This window comes from Botryllus schlosseri, chromosome 12 (assembly GCF_051294905.1).
Source record: "Botryllus schlosseri isolate E-star chromosome 12, Bs_hap1, whole genome shotgun sequence".
Classification (NCBI taxonomy): Eukaryota; Metazoa; Chordata; class Ascidiacea; order Stolidobranchia; family Styelidae; genus Botryllus; species Botryllus schlosseri.
In genome coordinates, this window is record NC_137247.1 from 797,472 (window position 1) to 818,646 (window position 21,175).

The following is a 21,175-nucleotide window of genomic DNA, read 5'->3' on the forward strand; positions in this document are numbered from 1 at the left end:
GAGCGTTTTGGACCTTATTTTCCAAGACATAAGGCAGGCCTCAACACAAACATGTGGATGTTCAAGTTCACCCTCCGGGACCTTTGTGTCAGCTCTAAAAAGCGATTTCTGCCAGCTAGCATTTTCATCATCATCATCATCATTGGTTTATTAGCAATTTTATCAGTTCAATACACCACAAAAAATGCGATACAATGAAAAGACAGGAAGATGTCGACATGCTCGTCGACTGTCGGATGGCCGGCGGGATACTGTTCCACACATCAGGTCCGGCATATTTGATGGAGCGATGATCTTTTCGGTCGATCATATGATATTTGGACGACGTGGACGCGCGTGTGTTGTACTTGTGCGCTTTTGATTCAGAGGTAAAGAAGTCATTGAAATATTCGGGGCAACGACCGCAGTGAAACTGATACATAAACTTGGCGATTTCTAGTTTCCGCATATCTTCTATGTTTAGGACGCCAAATCTCTTCAGCAGCGACTTATTGGATGGGCAGCCAGGCCCCTTTGGGGCCCTAGCTATGATTCGGAGTACTTTATGCTGTAGTTTCTGCTGTGGCTTGAGTGCAGTTTTACTGGCAGCCCCCCAGCAGAGGATGCCATATATAATGTAACTTCGATTGGATTAATGATTTAAAGAGTATCAGAAGAACCCATGCTGGCATGAAGCGCCCAAGGCTGTAGAACAGGCCGCACTTCGGTGATAACTTGATTTCTAGGGACTGAATACGCTGTATTTTGGATAGTAGTGCAGAACAGATTTTAAGACCTGGCTATCCAAGCACTGGTAGACGTTCTTGAACAAAACCCAACAACTTATTTGGCCGAGAAGGGTTTTATCATCATCATCATCATCATCATTGGTTTATTAGCAATTTTATCAGTTCAATACACCACAAAAAATGCGATAGAATGAAAAGACAGTAAGATATGTCGAAGCGACAAGGAGTAGTCTATGGAATCTGACACCCACCTTGGCCTAGGCGATGTAAAGAGGAGGCATGCACACTGAATGAAAGTAAAGAAGATAGTATAGAAAAAGAATCCGACAAGAAATAGGGCGGCATGTCATGGGAAGCGAGATCGATAGGTCAGTCGTGGTCCGGTAATCTTGAGGATGGACTGTTTTAGTGAAATAGTTGAAACCAAAACGAGCGGAAAAGTTGCCCTTTTAATGAGACACTTGACTACTAAGCTACATAGTAGCCAATTTGTTGCAGACGCCTGATCAAAATGCTGTTAAAGTATCTTCATTTTCTTTTCTTTTTGTCTAACAATTTTCGGTTAGTTCGTGAGAATGAATTTTATTTAACAAAAAAAGTGCGAATGGAGCTCAAAAAGGTTGAAAAGCACTGGGCTACATAGTTAAAAAAAATCTATATATATATTTCCACATTATACCCATTAAAACAGGTTCCAGTAAATCGCGCAAAGATGCCGACCCCTGCAATACAAATACCTGAATGATGTCCTAAACTTATACAAAAATGTTCCCTTATCCATTATTTCCCTAAATCAAGCCCAACTCCAATCACAGACTATAATACGAGTAGCAAAACAAGCGACCATCATAGGCCACGAGGGGAACCATCTCCGCATCATGGAGTATGGTTAAGATGTAAGGCTCAAAAACACCTGACCTTTTTTCGTGTGACATCCTGGGCAATCTGTACCACCAGGATGCTTTTATTGCGAACATTGACATGTGCCAACAAATGGAATCAGGTTCATGCTTGCTCAAGAAAATTTCAAAGGATATTTCAAACCGTCATTGGCATCTCACCATGGTGGTGTTTTTGGATATCGCGATCTTAATCACCTGGTCTATTGCAAACGGTGTCTCGATATTACAAGGTGATTGACACTGCTCGGTTGTATTCTACAGAATGATGCCCCCCCAGCATATATCATCCCAGTTACGCCTACGTGGATAAAAACCTTTTATTGCTGAAATGATAACACCATAGCACACAAATAATTCATATTCTTATAAGCGCGTACAATCTCGACCTCCCTTGGGAATTGGGACCTGAAAGTGCTACGTTAACGAGCAAAACTAACTTTCTGGGCGCTCTTTTTTGCGGAAAATCACTCACTTTACTCTTAACAACGAATAACAATACACTCTGTGCAAGCTGCAGGAAATTTCTCAATACGCGGATAAAAAATGCATAAAATTTTTACAAAGAATAATGTTTAGTTAGTCCCGTCGGTCTGTTGCGAGCGCGAAGTGTCGGCGTGACTCGTGAGCAGCGGAGTGTGTTCGAAGTCTTTCGTTCTTCTGTTGACAACTTCGCGCAGAATCACTACAGAGAAAAGCAATGAAAATGTAAACTTGGTCTAGTTGTCTTATTGGACTGATCAAGGCGGAATGTCGGCAATTCAATTCCAATCAGATTTGTGAAATGTACTGTCTATGCTTGGTCTTCCTGAAAACGCTACATGAGGACTGTATCGTACGAAACGAGCCAAGCTTTCGCCATTTCGTTCTTACGAGAATCAACTCTGAACTGATATGAACCGAACTTGATTTTTGTCGTAATTCTTTATAATTCGGAATTTTATTCAATTTCCAAGTTTTTGCAATTTCGATAATTCAAATTGAATTTGGAAAAAATCCGTGCAGATGTAAGTCAAATTTAAATCTGATTTCAAACAGCTGGGAATTCGCAAGTTGTCCATTCTGATGTAAACAATAGTCAACACTTGAGTTTAAAAGACCACAGTCTGACACATCTACAAGTGGTCAATCACGTAGGCTATTTCTGCTATTTTGGAGTACTCAGAGAGAGAGTCTTTATTTTTTCATCGAACCAAAATACATAACAAACGGCAGTGATGGTGGTACAGAAAATATGCATGCACAGTATTCGGTATTAGATAGGAATGATCGATAAGACCGTGAAGGTCATCTAGTCTGATCACACCAGCATCAAACAGGTACACTTGACTCTGAACAGTCTGGCTGTAAAGAAATGTTTAGTTGAAGGAAAATAGAAAAAAAATTAAACAATGGTGGCAAATGATCAATGAAGCAATGTCTGGGCGAGGTAGGGCAACAGTGTTAGTGTAACGAAAAGAGGTGATCAAGTAAGGCTTTTTCGAATCTATTATAAGGCAATTCACGGATATGTGGTGGTAATGCATTCCAGATGATAGGTCCCGAGTAGTCGATAGATCTCTTAGTTAGATTGCTATTGGGTGGGGGTAAGTAGATGTTTCCTTTAGACGAGGATCTCGTGTAATGGGAAGGGACATGTTTAGCAGGTATGAAAAAGTCATCAAACACAGGAGGCAGACTATTGGAAAAATATTTGTGAACAATTTTTGATACTTCGAAGCGATATAGTTCATCAACTCGCAAAATTCGATGCTTACGGTAGTAAGGCGATAAATTGGTACGTAAAGGTACAGATGAGATCAGCCGTATCGCACGGCTTTGCAGGGTTCGAATTCTGCACAAAAATGTTGTGCAAGTCGATTTTGCCTACTGGTAATGCTAATACAACTGGTTATGTTTTCTAACCAATTGTACTTCACAGTTCACATGTTTTGAGGCAAAACTAAGCCTTGAATACTTACTTTTCACTAGGATATCGCTACTTGGAATTGTACATGGCTAGAAATTGTCGACAATATTTCTATTTCTAATTAAACAAAGAGATTACGGACCACAATCTGGAATATCAACCTTCCTACAGACACATCCCTCCTTCATTTTCATGGCTATTTTTTTGTTTGTTATCATCTATTACTGTCATTCAGCATGCAATGTGCATGCCTCTTATATACATGTTCTAAGCCAGGCGAGTGTCTGATTTCAAAGACTACTCCAAGTCGTTTCGACACCTTCCTTTCTTTCGTTGTATCGCAGTCTTGCTATGTTTCGAATCGGTGAAAATAATAGACATACGAATGAACAAATAACTTACTATCAAGAACAGTTCTTCCGAGAATGCTCTTGTCAATCCTCTTGACGACCTCATCCATCATCCAAGGCACGAAACCTTGCTCCACATCTGTAAAACGTATCGCGATAAAGCAACGGCAGTGATGTCACAGACAGACTTGCACAAACTGCCAACCTAGTTAGTTGCCGGTTAACTCACTACCGGATTTTTGAGTAGTTCTGCTTAAGGATTTTGAAAAGTGAGTAGTTCTACTTCTAGTTGCACATTTTGAAAAGCGAGTAGTTTTACTTCTAGTTGCGGATTTTGAAAACTAAGTAGTTCTAGTTCTAGTTGTAGATTTTAAATAGTGAGTAGTTCTAGTTGCGGATTTTGAAAAGTGAGTAGTTCTAGTTCTAGCTGCGGATTTTGAAAAGTGAGTAGTTCTAGTTCTAGTTGTACATTTTTAAAAGCGAGTAGTTCTACTTCTAGTTGCAGATTTTCAAAACTTAGTAGTTCTAGTTCTAGCTGTACATTTTAAAAAGTGAGTAGTTTTAGTTCTAGTTGCGGATTTTGAAAACAAAGTAGTTCTAGGTGTACATTTTAAATAGTGAGTAGTTCTAGTTCTAGTTGCGAGTTTTGAAAAGTGAGCAGTTCTAGTTCTAGTTACACATTTCTAAAATCCAGTAGTTTGCACAAGTCCGGTCAAAAAATCTACGCAAACCAACCTCTCTCCACCGGGTCGTAGAAATATCCGTTATCTCGCAACGTGCTGAACACCGACGGCACAAGGTCTGCCAGGTAGCTTTGAGCGAATGCGCGGGCTGCGATCTTTTCCGCGGTTTCGCGTTCTTTCTTGAGTACGTCGCGCTGTTGCTTGATCCTGCGCTCCTGCCATTCGACGACAAATCACGTCACGGGCGATTCTTACTCTTTTACCAAGCAGCCTACTTAAGTGGGTTTCGCCTGTCTACATCAGAGGTGATCAGTAATGAAGTACTTCTGCTTTTTGGAAGTACTCATATAGACATAGATCTGATTTTCTCTACTTCTACTTCATAATATTTTGTGATCTACTTACTTACTTTTTGCTATTTTTAGTTTGTAGTTAAGTCCCCCAATACGAAAGATAGGCTGAGGAATTGCGCGGCTGTTTTCACGGAGTACCAACATTTAATATTCATAAAAATCAAAAAAAGCCCAGAAATTTTGTTGCGCTTGGCGCATAGTAGTGATGGAGTCACAAATATGTTTTCATGAATGTATCAGTGAATATAATTTAGGCACCAGATTGCTTGTTTCCGCTCACGCCGCATTGTCGCCCATATCAAATATTTCATCACAGTAAATATGGCCCACCATAACGTTTGAAACGACCGTTTCGCAATCTAGCAATTACCTATCATATCGTAATCTAGCAGCCCATTACGTGTCTTGCTAATCTGGAAAATCCAGCTTTTTTTTAACGTTACACCTGTTTTAGCAAATCACCTTCGAAGCTTTATGGACAAAAGACATGAAATATCTTTTCCGCTTTTTAGAAGAGGTATTTGTATTTCACTTTCAATTGCGAGTATCGTACTTTGAGTTCTAATTACTTTCAGTTCGTTTGTATGCAGAACATACATGTTGAAGCATAAAAGCAAATGAAGTAATGCCTCTATTTTCCGCAAATAAAGCTACACTAAATATAACTTTGATGATCCACAATATTTGTTATTAACGGTTACTGATCGCGCAAAGTGAGGAAACCGCATCAAATACAACTTCTATGCATTGCTCTTCGCCAAAACTTGCGGCTTTATAATATGGGGTAGGGCGCCATGCCATGATATTCTCTAAAAACGGGGTCTTCTAGTAAACAAAGGGTTAGCGTCGCATTTTCATATCACTACTATAATTTGCATCCCATGATGCGAAACAAGAAACAATGCTTATTCTGTCGAAAATTGATACCTCCTGGGATGCATCAATATGAATCAGCTTGTGACAGTCCATGCGAACGATTTAAGACCGTTTTTCAAACTACTCACTTACTTGAGTAGATTTAAAGTCAGTCAATTCTACTTCTAATTCAAGTAGTTTTAGGTGGCTTATTGAAGAAGTACTTCTACTCGTAATTGAGTAGATTTTTTGTCGCTACTTCTACTTGAGTAGCAAAGCCGACTACTTTCCGACAAAAACTCGAAATCAAGCGCCTGAAAACAAGGACTCACTTTCTCTTCACGGTGCCTTCTCTCCTGTTCTTCGAGCCTCTGCATTTCCACGAGCTCCACGTTCCTCAGTTCTTCGAACTCGCGCTGTTGGTGACGCAGATTGGCCAGTTCCTCTTCCTCCATCACTTCCAGGAGAGCTTGCTCCATGGTCTTGCCCACGAGGACTTCCAGGATAGGTTTGACTTCGATGTCAAAATCAAAGAGCTGCAAAAATTCAACATATAGTTACCAGAGAATGGAACTGTACATAACTATCCTACAAATCAGAGGTCTCAAACACGCGGCCCGCGGGCCGCATGCGGCCCGCGAGACCATTTTGTGCGGCCCGCGACGGCATTTTGGATTTCGAAGTATTCGACAATATTTTACTACCAATTTTTGAGTACTTACAATTCGCTCTAAAACTACTCCAGAAGCCTGAAACTACTCATCAAAGTTAACTAATACATCACTTTCAAACGTTACCACTAAGTGGAAGATCAACTATTACGTGACATTACTTGTTTAATATGGTAAAACATGAACCGTTGATGATTCGTGACTGAAAATTGTCCTTTGGACTTAGGCGCGACCTTTTGTAGAATTACTCGTACTCGTACTCGTCACGTCAAACGTTACAATCAGAGAAAGACTTTTTTGACTCTGAATGCCGTGTCTTGGTACAACCACGCACGCAACAAACCATGGTGTCGTATATGCAGGGCCGTAACTGCCGCACTCCAAACCCCCCAATTGGGGGGAGGGGGGCGAGCTCGAAGGGGGCCCAAAATTATTTCGTGAATTAGCATAAATTATAGAGTATTTTTTGGAAATTTGTGGAACTTTATCAAAAAATTTTCGCGCTGGGGGGGGGATTTCAGGTTGCCAAATATCTTGATTATTGGGTACTCTTCCCCGAAGAAAAAATACGCAACATTTATAGAAATATGCATATCGGCGTTGGCTATTGCCGCGCCACGACGCACCAAAACATAAAGTTTTAGGCCATGTAATATGCGACTCCAAGAAGTGTGCCAGAACGATCGACTGCCCTTATAATGACCGAAAACTTCGTTATATATAGGCATACAAAATACACATAGGTTTAATTGACTGGCGCCGAATGTTTCTGTCTTGGCAATCTGAACCTTACAAGACAAATACCATCCCGCAGGGACAAATTATATGGCAGCGAAGAAATACCAACTTGAAATCGTGTGAACCTTTAGTTTAGTACGTTTGGTCACGAAATAACATCATGTAACGAAGTCATACCAACGGGTCCGCCCACCCGAATATGTTTAATTATTATTTACGGACTCTACAGTTTCGAAGACACCTCACTTAGCTATCCAGGTGAATATGAGTAGATAGGACAATAAATTCATAACAATATATATGCAATTACCGACCTTATTGACCGATTAATCATGACTATAGGGCGGATTTTTTTTACCTAAAAAAATAAAATTTTGACCTAAAAAAGCACCACAAAATGTTAAAATTGCACCACTTATCTTCATTTCTGGTTTGAACTGACTGTCCTAACGAAGTAGTTTGGCCTGATAAAACGTTTTTGGCTTAGAAACAGGCAACTTTTTACATGAAAAAAAAAACAATATTTTAACGAAATCTGGCCCTATGAGGAATTGCAGTCGTTACAATATGTTTTATGGTAGAAATAATTAAAATATTTTGCAGTACAACGAGAGATGCTTTCCTACATTCTTGGGTAGAAAGTGCATGTCCTTACTAACTAAGAAGCTTGTCAAGGACGTTCAACAGCAGCAGTTGTTGGCCGACAACACTCACATTGTGCGTACACTGCTGGTGCTGGTGACACACCGTGCTGCTTCATTCTGACAATGTTGTCTACATCACAATTTTTCATCATGCGCTTCTTAATATAAGAATGATGCAATGCACAAGAAGTCTTTCTTCAGTTGGGATATTGCGGTACGTTGACCATAACACCATGTCTACCTATTTTTTTATTTTTTTTTACCGTTTATGATTCACAATGAGCAGACGATTAGCCGTTTACAACAGTAGGCCTATAAAATAGGCTAAAAGCGGTAAAATATCAAATTATAAGTTCACCGACAGTGCTAAATCTACGATACAAACAAAATGCAGACGTCAAAATTTTTTTGATTTTGTGAAAAATTTTGACCTAACGCTACAATTTTGACAAAATTTTTACAAATTTAGACATGTCAAAAAAAACGCCCTAATCATGACTTATCAAAAATTTGCGCACCTGGCTCGCTGGCGCGCTGGCTCACGAAACGGTACCACTATAATTTCGTTGAAAAAGCGAACAACGTGATGGGGCCCGGTTTATCACCTTATGGAAGCCCATGACTCAAGTTATTTTTTTAGTGGGGGCGTGACGAAGTGTTGTTTCGTTCTTGGCAACGGGTATACACCCGGAGATGTTTAATTATTATTGAAGGTTCCTACCTTTTCAAACATCCCTCACTCAGCTCTACCGGTAAATCCGATTACGTGAGCAGAGATAGGGTAAAAACTAACAGCAATATATATGCAATTCCCGATCATATTGACCGACAGTCATATTGACAGTCATCGAATTATAAAAATTGCTCGTGCTTCGTGCGTTCAGGCGAGAAAAATGACACACAGAAGGGACAGCCAAAGTAGAGGATAAGTAGCGGGAAACAGCGCACAGGCTGAGGGGGGTCTCGGGGGCGAAGCCCCCAGAAATTAGGTCTATCAGCATATGCAATCAGTACCGTGGTAGCTTTCCATTGATACCCGTTTTATAACATTTAGGCTAATGCAGGACAAGCCGGACAAAAATAACGTCAAATTGTCTTTGACCAAATGGAAAGTGTGACAAAGACCAATTTCACTGAGCCGTGAGATTTGCTTGTGTCCACACCATATAGGACACTATGAACAAACTATCAAACTGGTAGGATAAATAGTAAAATATCAAAAGGTCGTAGCTTGCGTTGCGTAGCTTATTTAGATATCTAAGCATGTAGGTATGGCAACCGACATTGGTATTATTTTGCCCCTTTGATGTATAGTTGGTTACATCCCGTGTCATCTTGGGTATCTTTATATATTTTATTGCGCCAATTTAATGTGGCGAGTATTAACTAGTCGTAGCCTACGCTTCACAGCTGTAACACCACCGGATTCTTCGGCGATTGCACATTTCTATTGGTATTGCACAGATCCATTATGTTCAAGTTGTTATTGATCTGTTCCAACATTCGAAGGTAAAATCAAACGCTGATTCTATTTGACTTCGGTAATGACATGTCAATATAGCCTAGTTATAAGGAGTAGACCTGTGCGCGAAACCCGGAAATAAGGCCTACTTTTAAATACATTGAATTCCCCTGTTATTTGTGGTGCGGCCCGCGGCGCCATCAAAAATAAGAAATTGGCCCGCGAGTACATTTGAGTTTGAGACCTCTGCTACAAATAGATCAGAGGTCTCAAACACGCGGCCCGCGGGTCGCATGCGGCTCGCGGGAGCATTTTGTGCGGCCCGCGACGAAATTTTAGAATTTCAAGTATTCAACAATATATTCAAATGCGATGTATATATCTTTTATAGGTATGAGAACTTACATTTCACCCTAAAACTACTATGAAAATCACTGACATCTCAACAAACTTCACTATCACATCACTTTTAAAAGCTACCATGTGGTAGAAGATTAGCTATTACGTCACATTTCTAGTTCATGACGATAAAACATGACCCGTTGATGATTCGTGACTGAAAATTATGATTTGGTTTGGTGCGATCTTCACGTAAAATTACTCGATTTCGGATTGATCGGGTAATTGTCTCGAGTTGAGTCGGGTCAAACGTTAAAATCACAGAAGGACGTGCGACCCGGAACGGTGACTTGTTCATCCTACGGACGCAACAACTACGTTGCGTGGGGTATATAGCTATCTAATCAGGTGAGTATGGAATGAGATTCGAAATAGAATGACTAAAGTACCGAAAACTTGGATATTAAATTAAATTCCGAATCAGAAAGAGATATAACAAAAGTCAAGTTCATTCATCTCAAATCATCGTTCATTCCCATAAGCACAAGAAAGAAAAATGTCTGTACACCGAACTCGGCTAAATTCACATCATTCAGTTCTCCTGTAGCTTATTCAGGGAAACCAGATATTAGATCAGAATTAAAACCAGAGTATAGAAACGTCTCACACATTAGATTACAATTACATTACCGGCATTTCGTAGTGCATGTATCAGTTTGGTTATCTACAATCAATCAATCAGTTTTATTAATATTTTCATCGTTTCAAAACACCACAAAACTGCGATACAATGAAAAGATCAAACGTAATAATTACATCGCCCTCCAGGATCTGGGTGGAAACGTCTTTTCCTGTCTTGGCAGGGATGAAAAGGGGCGAGGGCGGTCGGTCCAGAAACGCGTCCGTCTGCGTGTCGACATCAGCTTCCTCTATCCTGTGAAGAAAGTAATCGTGACACATTCTGTCAGTAGGACAGCAGAGTGATTTGTTTCTGTATTAGGCTGCGAGATGAGTGTTATTCATTATGACAGACAACAAGGTATGAACAGAGGTGGTCAAAGTAGTCAAGAAAGCTACTCAAGTAGAAGCAGCGAAGCAAAAATCTACTGAAGTATGAGTAGAAGTAGTCCTTTTAAAAGCAGCCTAAAACTACTTGAAGTAGAAGTAGAATTCACGGACTTCAAATCTACTCAAGTAAGTAAGTAGTTGTGAAAACATCGTAATTCGTTCACATAAAGACTGTCAAAAGCTGCAAATTGAGCTATGCGGAAGGTGTTGATTCTCCGCGAAAACAGCCCCGAAATTCATCGGGCCATCTTTCAGACTGGTGGATTAAACTACTTCTACTTGACAAACTGGAAATAGCGAAAAGTAAGTAAGTAGCTCACAAAATATTACGAAGTAGAAGTTGTGGGGAATTAGATCTGCTTGAGTAGATCACGTAGCGGAAAACTACATGAGTACTTCAAAAAAGTAGAAGTACTTCGTTACTGACCACTAGGGCTGTTCAAAATAAAATTTTCTTTCAGATTTCACCGGCTACCTGATAAAATTGTTAGGTTGGTTAAAAAAACGCAGTAGAAAAATTTCTAATTCCATCATTTTGTAATAAATAGTTAACCACCGTAAATACTATTTTATTCAAATCCAAATTTTTCTACTGCAATGACTTCGCTTCTAGAGGTTGGAATTAAGCCAAATTTGGTTTGTATCATATCTACTGACAGCCCAACAATTTCATGGGGTTGACAGAAAAATTTGAAAATTTTATTTTTTTATTTTTTAATGATAAATTCAAAACTTTCTACTGCACGAATCTTGCTTCTACAGGTTGGAATGGAGCCAAAGTTGGTGTGCGGCGTGTTTTTAACCAACCTAACAATTTCATCAGGTAGCCAGTGAAATCTGAAGGAAAAGTTTTTTTTTGAACAGCCCTACTGTGGATTGATCACGACTTCGCAGATATATCATTCCCAGTAACGTGTATAGCTTTATACTACATGTTTCGTATGCTGCGATACGGCCAACCCAGGTTTACATTCTTACACAGCAGAAAATAGTATCCTAACTATAATTCTCGTTGACAAATTAACTCTTAACTAGGATCGTATCATTTCAGTACTCGAAAACAGCATCTACCAAGACTCGAGATGAATCGTTAGAATTAATAGTCGCTTCTCGAAAAGTTGTCTACAGCCCAGTGGTTCCCAACCTTTTTCGGTGTCAGGGCCAAATTTAGAATTTCAGAGTACGGATGGGGCCGCACGAATACCAGGGCAATGAAACGGACCCAAATAGTCATCAAAATATGAAAATTGGCATTGTTCCGATCAATCGCTCGACGCCATCGGCCATTGTTATGGTCATTGTTTTGCCGCGCTCCCAATGCTCAGAACAATCGACCTTTGGTGACTATTTCAGAGTGGTTATATTGCCCTGGCGAGATTTCAATTGGAATTTTTGGAATCAGTGCGACACTAGCTTTCGATAAAGACCGGACCTATCAAATTATTCGGACGCTTGGGTCGCGAGTTATAGGACTACCAATTATGCTGCTTTTTGCCGGCTAAGCAGTACGCATCTGGGCGTATTCAACTGTGAGTCACGTGTTGCAAATCTAACCATATAGATTAGTTATCAATACCAATACGTCGAGTTATTAAGTGGAGTCTTAAAACGGTACGATCATTCGTCCGACGACGTATACGATGCATTCCGTCAGGCGGGATGCATCGAACAAAAATCAGAATTTACGTCACTGAGAATTCGGATTGCATCAATGTTCATAACGATATGCACTACGCACTGGGTTGGCAAGTTCGCAAGCAACACACAACTCTCGAATATGAGGTTTCAAACCGACAATAATGATGATTACAAACGCAAAATCGCGCAGCTAATCAGCAATTGTCTGGTGCGGTTTCTGGCTTGCATTGAGAAGCTCGCATCGCGGCTAGTGTTTGCAGATTAAAACAGGGATTTTAGCGGCATTGGTGCATTTCCTGATTTACGTTCGCTAGGCATTTTTATAGTACATCCAGGCGCGAACCCAGGGGGTTTCGGGGGTCGAAAGCCCCTCCTTTGGAGGCGCGTAACCCCCTCCTTAAACGCGAAACCCCGTCCTTTTCAAATGAGCGCTCTAACGCTAATACTCGGTTGCAATTCAGTCGTATTATCAGTGTTACGCGCGGCCAATTAACGAAATGCGTGTCGACAATAAGCGAGATTCGTCCGTGCGCATTGCACTGCACAATGTAATGTAACGCGACACGATCTCCCGCTGAGATAATTGCGAAATTAGGTCATTCATTACCCCGCGCTCGGCAATTGTTGCTAGCCTGATTTATCGCGTCACCTAAAAGCCTAATTCCGCTGGCCTTGATAATCGCATCTGTAATAGGCCCGGTGCGCACAATATCATCGTTGTTAAAATCGCATCTGCATTGGCTTGGTGCACACGAGATCATCACTGGCCTACACAATCGCATCTGCAATAGGCCTAGTACGAAAGATATCGCTAGCCTAACTACCGTGTCTCGGGCCTACCATGCTTTGGCTCCTACTTCCCGATGGCGATGGCTTGGATGAAATGCCGTTAAGTGTATGCTGATTAGCGATTGTAGTTAAAAAGTGACTCCGCGAAACTGAATGACATCGAATGTCCGCAAGCATGTGCGACGTGCGTACATGCGTAATTGATTTCCGCTAATACTTGAACATAACCATCAGAAGCTGTGATAAGGCTTGAGTTATAGAAGAGGAAAGGTTTGAACCAGCTGAAATCGGCGTCATTATAGCACATATTCCATAAAAACTCGTACATTTTGACTTGCGCAAATCGTCGCCAAGGCTACACAAGACGTAGGACGCTTTGATAAACGCTTGTATTTAATTGTTCACGACCGATCAGGGAGTCGCTAATTAACAGCACTCCCGTACTCGTCGACAAGCCTATCATAGGCGTATAATCATCAACACGATGATATCGTGCACACCAGGCAGAAGCCGCCAATGCAGATGCGATTGCGCAGACAAGCGATGATATAGTTTGAACTGGGCCTATTGCAGATGCGATTGTTCAAGCCAGCGGAATAGGGCTTGTTCGAGATGCAATAAATCAGGCTGGCGACGATTGCCACGCGCACGGCAATGACTGACCTAATTTCTCGACCATCTCAGCGGAATATCATCACAGATTCTTCGCGCTGATTGAAAACTTGCCCCTCGCAAATCGGCTGCACGGAACGCTGATAACACAATTATTGAATTGCAACTGAACATTGGAGGTAAAATGGTCATTTCCAAATGACGGCGTTTCGCGTTTCAAACAGGGGGATTCGAACCCCCTGGCTACGCGCATGACACACGCACGTATAAAAAACGAAGACGTCTCTAAAAAGGTCGCATCGATTCGCCATATTACTAATTACTAGGGCGGTTTTTTTTTTGACCTAAAAAAAAGAAAATTTTGACCTAAAAAATCAAAATTTTGACTTTTTTTGACCTAAAAAAACTGAATTTTGACCAAATTTTGACCTAACGTATGCAAATTAGGTGTTTTCCCACATAATGTTAAAATTGCACCACTTATCTTCATTTCTGGTTTGAACTGACTGTCCTAACGAAGTAGTTTGGCCTGAAAAAACGTTTTTGGCTTAGAAACAGGCATGTTTTTACACGAAAAAAACAATATTTTAACGAAATCTGGCCCTATGAAGAATTCCAGTGGTTACAATATGTATTATGGTAGAAATAATTAAAATATTTTGTAGTACAACGAGAGATGCTTGCCTACATTCTTGGGTAGAAAGTGCACGTCCTCACTAAGAAGCTTGTCAAGGACGTTCAACAGCAGCAGTTGTTGGCCGACAACACTCAAGTTGTGCGTACACTGCTGGTGCTGGTGACACACCGTGTTGCTTCATTCTGACAATGTTGTCGACATCACAATTTTTCATCATGCGCTTCTTAATATAAGAATGATGCAATGCACAAGAAGTCTTTCTTCAGTTAGGATATTGCGGTACGTTGACCATAACACCATGGCTACCTATTATTTGTTTTTTTTACTGTGTATGATTCACAATGAGCAGACGATTAGCCGTTTACAACGGTAGGCCTATAAAATAGGCTAAAAGCGGTAAAATATCAAATTATAAGTTCACCGACAGTGCTAAATCTACGATACAAACAAAATGCAGACGTCAAAATTTTTTTAATTTTATGAAAAATTTTGACAAATTTTGACCTAACGCTACAATTTTGACAAAATTTTGACAAATTTTGACATGTCAAAAAAAAACCGCCCTACTAATTACTGGTCACAAACAACTTGGGCGTTTGAGCATTTCGTACGAGGTGGCCGCCACCTCGTAGATATGGTTACGAGGTGGCGCTCGTAAGTCGGCGCCTATGTACTATACCTATCTATAGCTACTGCTCGTTCAACTGGAAAGTTAGGGCACACTGCATTGAAACAGCAGTGACGTAACGTTAGCACTCTGCTCACAACTTTCCTGCAATCCTAATTAAAAACTCCAGACTCCAAGCCAAGCAAGAGTATTTTATAAATATAAATTTTATTTTTTGTCATAAATCGACTTCTTAATATATTTTGGGAGCCGCATGAAGGCTAGCTGGGGGCCGCGGTTGGGAATCACTGCTCTAGCCCTATGCAGGACTGACCTGTCGCTGAGTTCTTCCAAATAAAGCTCGGTCTGCACATCAATGTGTTTGCGGCCTTCAACCGGTTCGGGAGATCTCGGACGAAGTTGATCTTTTGCTCGCTTTTTAGCCACGGCCCGGCGTCGAATTTCCTGCTGCCTCTGAATCTCGATCGGGTCGGGCTGGGCGGACTGAAAAACGTGATGTCCATGACATTTGCAGTCGGCCAACTAAAGAATTTTCAGTTATTCCATATTCCATTAGAATTAGAATGATAGCAACACAGTTTTTTACAAGTCAAGTTAAATTATAATCATAGTTATACAGATTTTCAAAAGTAAATTAGAATTAGAATGATATCTACACAGCTTTTTTTAAATTGAATTAGAATGATAGCTAGTTTTCCAAATTAGATAAGAATTAGAATGATAGCTGCAGTTTTTTTCCAAATTAGATTCTATTTTTTTCAAAGTAGAGTAAAATTGGAATCGTAGCTACACAGTTTTTGCCAACTTAGATTAGAATTAGAATGATAGCTAGTTTTTCCAAATTAGATAAGAATTAGAATGATAGCTACAGTTTTTTCCAAATTAGATTAGAATTAGAATGATAGCTACAGTTTTTTCCAAATTAGATTTTATTTTTTCCAAAGTAGAGTAAAATTGGAATCGTAGCTACACAGTTTTTGCCAAATTAGATTCGAATTTTTTTTAGATTAGAATTAGAATGATAGCTAGTTTTTCCAAATTAGAACAGAATCATACTGCATTCACAAAATCTAGGAAATTGAATTCAATACAGAATAAGAAAGAAACACAACAAAAATCATGTTCACTTCATATCAAATCAGATTGGCTGAGAATGGCGAATGTCAGTACACCGAGCTGTAGCATTTTCAGGAAATCCAAAAATTAGATTTCAATTAAAATGAGACCATAGAAACATTTCACAAATAGCATCAGAATCAGATCACCATCATTTTGCTCTAATAAATCTAATTAAACAAAGTCTGGTGCCACTTATTTGACAAACTAGGAAGGAGAAACTTACGGCGGGTAGGGTATGTTGCGCGTATGTGTTTCCTCGGACAATTCTCCGGTCGTACATGATGTTACCATATGGCGTCGGGCCTTCATTTCTGAAGTAAACACAATGACAAAGGATAAAATATATGGAATAGGCTTTTAATTTCAATATAAATATTAATTAAATAGTATATTGATGTTGATATGAACCCGAATAATTTCGGCTGGCACTCGTCAGGGGTAATCATCAGCAACTAGTAGAGAATTGGAAAGAACATTGTACATCAACAATCGTATCACATAATGCGACATCACCAGCATGAAATTTCAATCTTTTCAACCGACACTCATCGGGAGAGTGTCAAGAATAAAACAAAATACAATGATATAAATCTATAAAGTATATAAAGTTGAATAACATAGAATATAGATGGAGATCTCCATATTGGAAATAAACCCAAATATTCTCGGCTTCTGAATTGTCTAGTTGCTGATGTCTACCCTCTGACATGATAAAGTTTAAAATATTCAGGTTTCTGCTCTTCATGCTGGCAATTATCCCTAACGAGTGTGAGTTGAAAATATCCGAGTTTAATTCAAGCTTGGTTACAGTATTCATTTGTATGTTGTTGTATAGTATTATATCGTTCTTTATCTCCTTGAGTGTCTTTAAATATATAATATTTTAAAAATTCATAATGATGTGAGACTTACTGTTCACTGGCGACTTGGCGGTATTTCCTGCGGCCCTGGATAGCTCTCGGCTTGGACTGAAATGTGTACGTGCCCTGGTCGGGCTGCTGCGGTATGACTGCGGTCATAATTGTAATTAATTTCTAGTACACTGGAACATATAAAAAGTACGGTGTAAACATTAACGTGAAATAGAACACGCGACAAACATTTCGATACTTTGATGAACGGACAAAACGAATGAAAAGTTTGGATAAAGCGATTGCTTTGACCCTATAACTGGATTCAAAGTACGTTATATATATCTAAGCGTTGAAATTGAAAGCCAGCACAACCATTCGAAATCACAATGATATAAAGCTAGGGCTGGGCATAATCCTGAATGGTGCATTAGGGTTCTAGTATTGAGGTATCACTCATTATGACGCCATAACAGTATAAACGATGTGGAAAGTTCAAATATGTACCGTTCACGCAGCCGCAAAGAATATAATGTCAGTTATACATCACATCATAAATGATTTCACATATTTTCATTGCAATAGTGACAATGCAGAAGTCTCATTAGTAATACACAGATATGTCATTTCCATTAACATGCGTGCTTTGTACTATATGTTTCGTATGCTGTGATACCACTAATCAAGGTTTAAGGCTTCCACAGTCGTAAATAATATTAAGACTATAATTTTCGTTGATAAATTAACTCTTAGTGTGCAATATCAGTACTCAAAATCATTCCTCACTACTAGACTCGTATTATTTGAAATAATACTCCATTCAGATTCGAGTAATCGGAATACTCTAATCATCATACCCAGCCCCACATAAAACACGCATTCCTATGTAGCAATATGCTTCACAACGTGGGCAGCCTCTACCACAGTTTGACCCGGACGTCTGACACGCGGGTCCAACACCGGCACACTTAGTTTCACATTTGTCTTGTGGTTAACCACAAAGAGTGGGTTGTTTTGACTCAAAATCTGATCGTTGACCGAAATTCCGTCGAGATACTGCTTCAAAACCGCGCGAAGTTGTTGGTTTTCCATGGTCAGCATCTGTTTTTCCTTATCGAGAGCTAGTTTGTCCAAGAGAACTCTGTTGTAACGTTTCCAGAAGTTTTCAAGCGATTCATAATCATGCATCACAGATGATAGTGGTTCATCAGGCTCTTCCATAACCGCGGCTTCCACATCATCTAATTCTTCAGTAGTAAGACTCGTAGCATAAAAGGGCAACACTTTTTCCTCCTCCGTTTCCAGTTTTCTACACATCTCCGCTAAACGTAAGATATTATCGCCTTGATTTTGTACTTTCGCCAACTTTTTAATCGCGGTTCGACTTTGTAAAGTCAACGACGTCAAACGACAACGTTCTTGTTCACGGTCGGAATTCATTTCACTTTTAAGCTCTTGGAAATGCTTTAAAATCAGCTCTCTCTCTTCTTTCAAACGCTGGTTGCGTTCTTCGCAGTCTCGCGTGTTTTGCTGCATTTTTCCACGCAACTGAGTTATTGTGTCTTGTATTTTTTGTAGTTTTTTCATTTGAAGCTCGATTTCTTTCGCGCTCTTTTCATCTTTTACTTTCAAGTTTTCGAACGCGATTTTTCTTTCTTCTGTAGTTTCATTGTAGCTTTTTAAAGCTTGCTGAAATTCTTTCCACAAACCCTCCACAGTAGCTTCAAGTTGTATTCTTAACGCGTGTTTTTCTTCCAGATTTTTATTTTTGATCTCATCTCTCATGCTTTGAAATTCCTGTCTTGCGTCCGATTCTCTTTCAGAAAATTCTTGTTCCATAGCGAACGAGACATCTTGTAGCATTTTATGCTCAGTTTTACGTGCCACCGATACTTTATCACTTTCACCATCAAATTCTTTCTTCAATATTGTTTTTTCACCACTGTATTCTTTTTCCAGAGCATCCAAACGATTTCTTTGCAAATCAATAATGTCATCGATTCTTTGCAAATGATTCCTGAACGCCAATCCATATTGTTCTTCCGCCTCTTCTATATCAGTGGCGAGTGCTTTGATAACACTGTCTTTACGATCGACTATACGTTCAAAGGTTTGACTGAGTATTTCAATATCACGTCTTAATTCCGATGATTTACTCTCTCTCATAATCTGGCGCCACTGTTGGTTTAGTTTGTTCATATTCATTTTCGTACTTTTTTCCTCTTTAGAGAGCTTCTCTTTGAGGAACTGCATCAAAAGATCTTCCTTTTTCTTCCTCATATCCTCCTCAGCGAGGGCTTTCTGCTCCAAATACAGAATTCTTTCTTCCTCGCTCATTTTTGCGAGTTTTCCACCTCCCTTCTTCTTACCGGACTTCTTTTTCTTAGGCATATTGCTTCAAATATCAATTTCCGACTTGCTGATTCGCAAATGCAAAGGTAAGGCAAGAAATACAGTCGTAATGTGACGAATTCAACAAACGGAGTAAGTTTTCATCAACGTTGCCATACGAGAAACTAAGGAAAACATAATCTGTCAGCCATGAAATCGTATGTATTCATCCACCAACAAAACAGTCTAATAAAAAATAATATAGGGTCTCATGAATTTATTTTAGTTCTTGATGAGATGAAAATATATTCTAATATATTAGGTTCGTTCTTAAATTCGAGAATTGGCAATAACAGATTGATATTGGCTTGAAGCGGAGTAATACTTTCTCAAGTGTATCGTATATAGCGTTCGTCATAGCAACGACGGGTCATGGGGTCAAGTTTACAGCTCAGTGCTTTCGTAGATACTATGCCTGATTTCATTCTCGACTTACGTCGGAGCGGCTGTAAATTTTTATGACAGCGCGATGTAATAGTGATGTAAAATTGAAACAAAGTGATATAAGGACCAAGCGCAAACACACTGCAGCTGCTATGCACTAGCGTAAACTTCCAGCAACGGTGCTCGAGTCGACGATTTCCAGTAAGAAAAAGTAGAAATATATAGAATAGATGATTTACATTTTTAGCATTGATGTTTTTATGGCACATAAACCAACTCATGTAGCCGAACGACACCATGATGCACATACAGACGATATGTTCATATGCATCATCATCATTGGTTTATTAGCAATTTTATCAGTTCAATACACCACAAAAATGCGATACAATGAATAGACAGGAAGATGTCGAAGCGACTTGGATTTGTCAATGGAATCGGACACCCACCTTGGCCTAGGCGTAGTAAAGAGGAGGCATGCACACTGAATGAAAGTAAAGAAGATATAGAAAAAGAAAGCGACAAGAAATAGGGTGGCATGTCATGGGAAGCGAGATCGATAGGTCAGTCGTGGTCCGGTAATCTTGAGGATGGACTGTATTTATTTAGTAGTAATTGCTTGTATTTCGACTTGAATGTGGACATGCTCGTCGACTGTCGGATGGCCGGCGGGATGCATGCAAGATTGGTATATGCCGCTGGATGAGGAAGACGATGAAATAGCCTTATAAGGATTTCTGAGTTTTGCACCGCCCGTCCAAGCTATCCCGGAAATGCTGAAGAGCCAATAGCTAGTTTTACTGACTAGCATTTATTAGTACTAGTACCATAGACTTTACAAGCCTATGCTAGTACTACAGTTGAGGGAATAGTGCAAGTAGGCAAAGTCCACTTAAAATACACGTGTAAGTACTTCATTCTATAGCACCTCTGATAATACCATGAAACTACTGTAAGCGTTGCTGTTTTGAAAAGTATTCTATCTCTGAAGTTATCAATCAAACGGCCGTAAATGACTATGCAGATAGAATTAACCGCAACGCTTGATCGGTTTGTGTAGTCGTTGCAGCGACCTCATTTGCTGATCCATAAACCGTAATCGTTGTCTGAGGTGACGTACTGGCAATGGATCATCATGGTCCCGTGATTAGTTCTCTGTGTGTTGTAACTGGCTTTAATTTAACAAATTATAGCGTATGTCAAGGCGAAACATGACGAAGATATGCTGATAATATGTTTGGGTGTGGCCATATTGTTTGTACCCTTGTCTTCTTTCATATTCGACAAATGACAGTTCCGGATTCGAGGGGTTTATGTACACTTGTACAGAAAGTTCATATCACTCACTTTGATGTGTTGCGTTACCGTGAAGTAATGATATAATCTTGAAAATATCACAAGGTCACGATTCTGCGGAAATGCAGGAA

The 21,175-nt window shown here is 39.8% G+C and overlaps 3 protein-coding genes across 4 annotated transcripts in view; 1 reads left to right on the forward strand and 2 right to left on the reverse strand.

The window, feature by feature from the left end:
* LOC145452008 (magnesium transporter NIPA2-like) overlaps window positions 1-21,175 on the forward strand; it is a 71,961-nt gene that overhangs the window by 40,782 nt on the left and 10,004 nt on the right. The window lies entirely within an intron of this gene.
* On the reverse strand, window positions 1,934-17,172 carry LOC145452022 (radial spoke head protein 3 homolog). Its single transcript, XM_080330241.1, has 8 exons — window positions 17,035-17,172; window positions 16,346-16,433; window positions 15,317-15,486; window positions 10,448-10,565; window positions 6,110-6,313; window positions 4,622-4,784; window positions 3,939-4,025; window positions 1,934-2,312 (listed from the first exon to the last, which is right to left on the reverse strand). The coding sequence occupies exons 1-8, from the start codon at window positions 17,139-17,141 to the stop codon at window positions 2,203-2,205; spliced, it is 1,047 nt and encodes a 348-aa protein (XP_080186367.1). The 5' UTR covers window positions 17,142-17,172; the 3' UTR covers window positions 1,934-2,202.
* LOC145452013 (dynein regulatory complex subunit 2-like) lies at window positions 17,167-19,671 on the reverse strand. Its single transcript, XM_080330232.1, has one exon. The coding sequence runs from the start codon at window positions 19,362-19,364 to the stop codon at window positions 17,856-17,858; it is 1,509 nt and encodes a 502-aa protein (XP_080186358.1). The 5' UTR covers window positions 19,365-19,671; the 3' UTR covers window positions 17,167-17,855.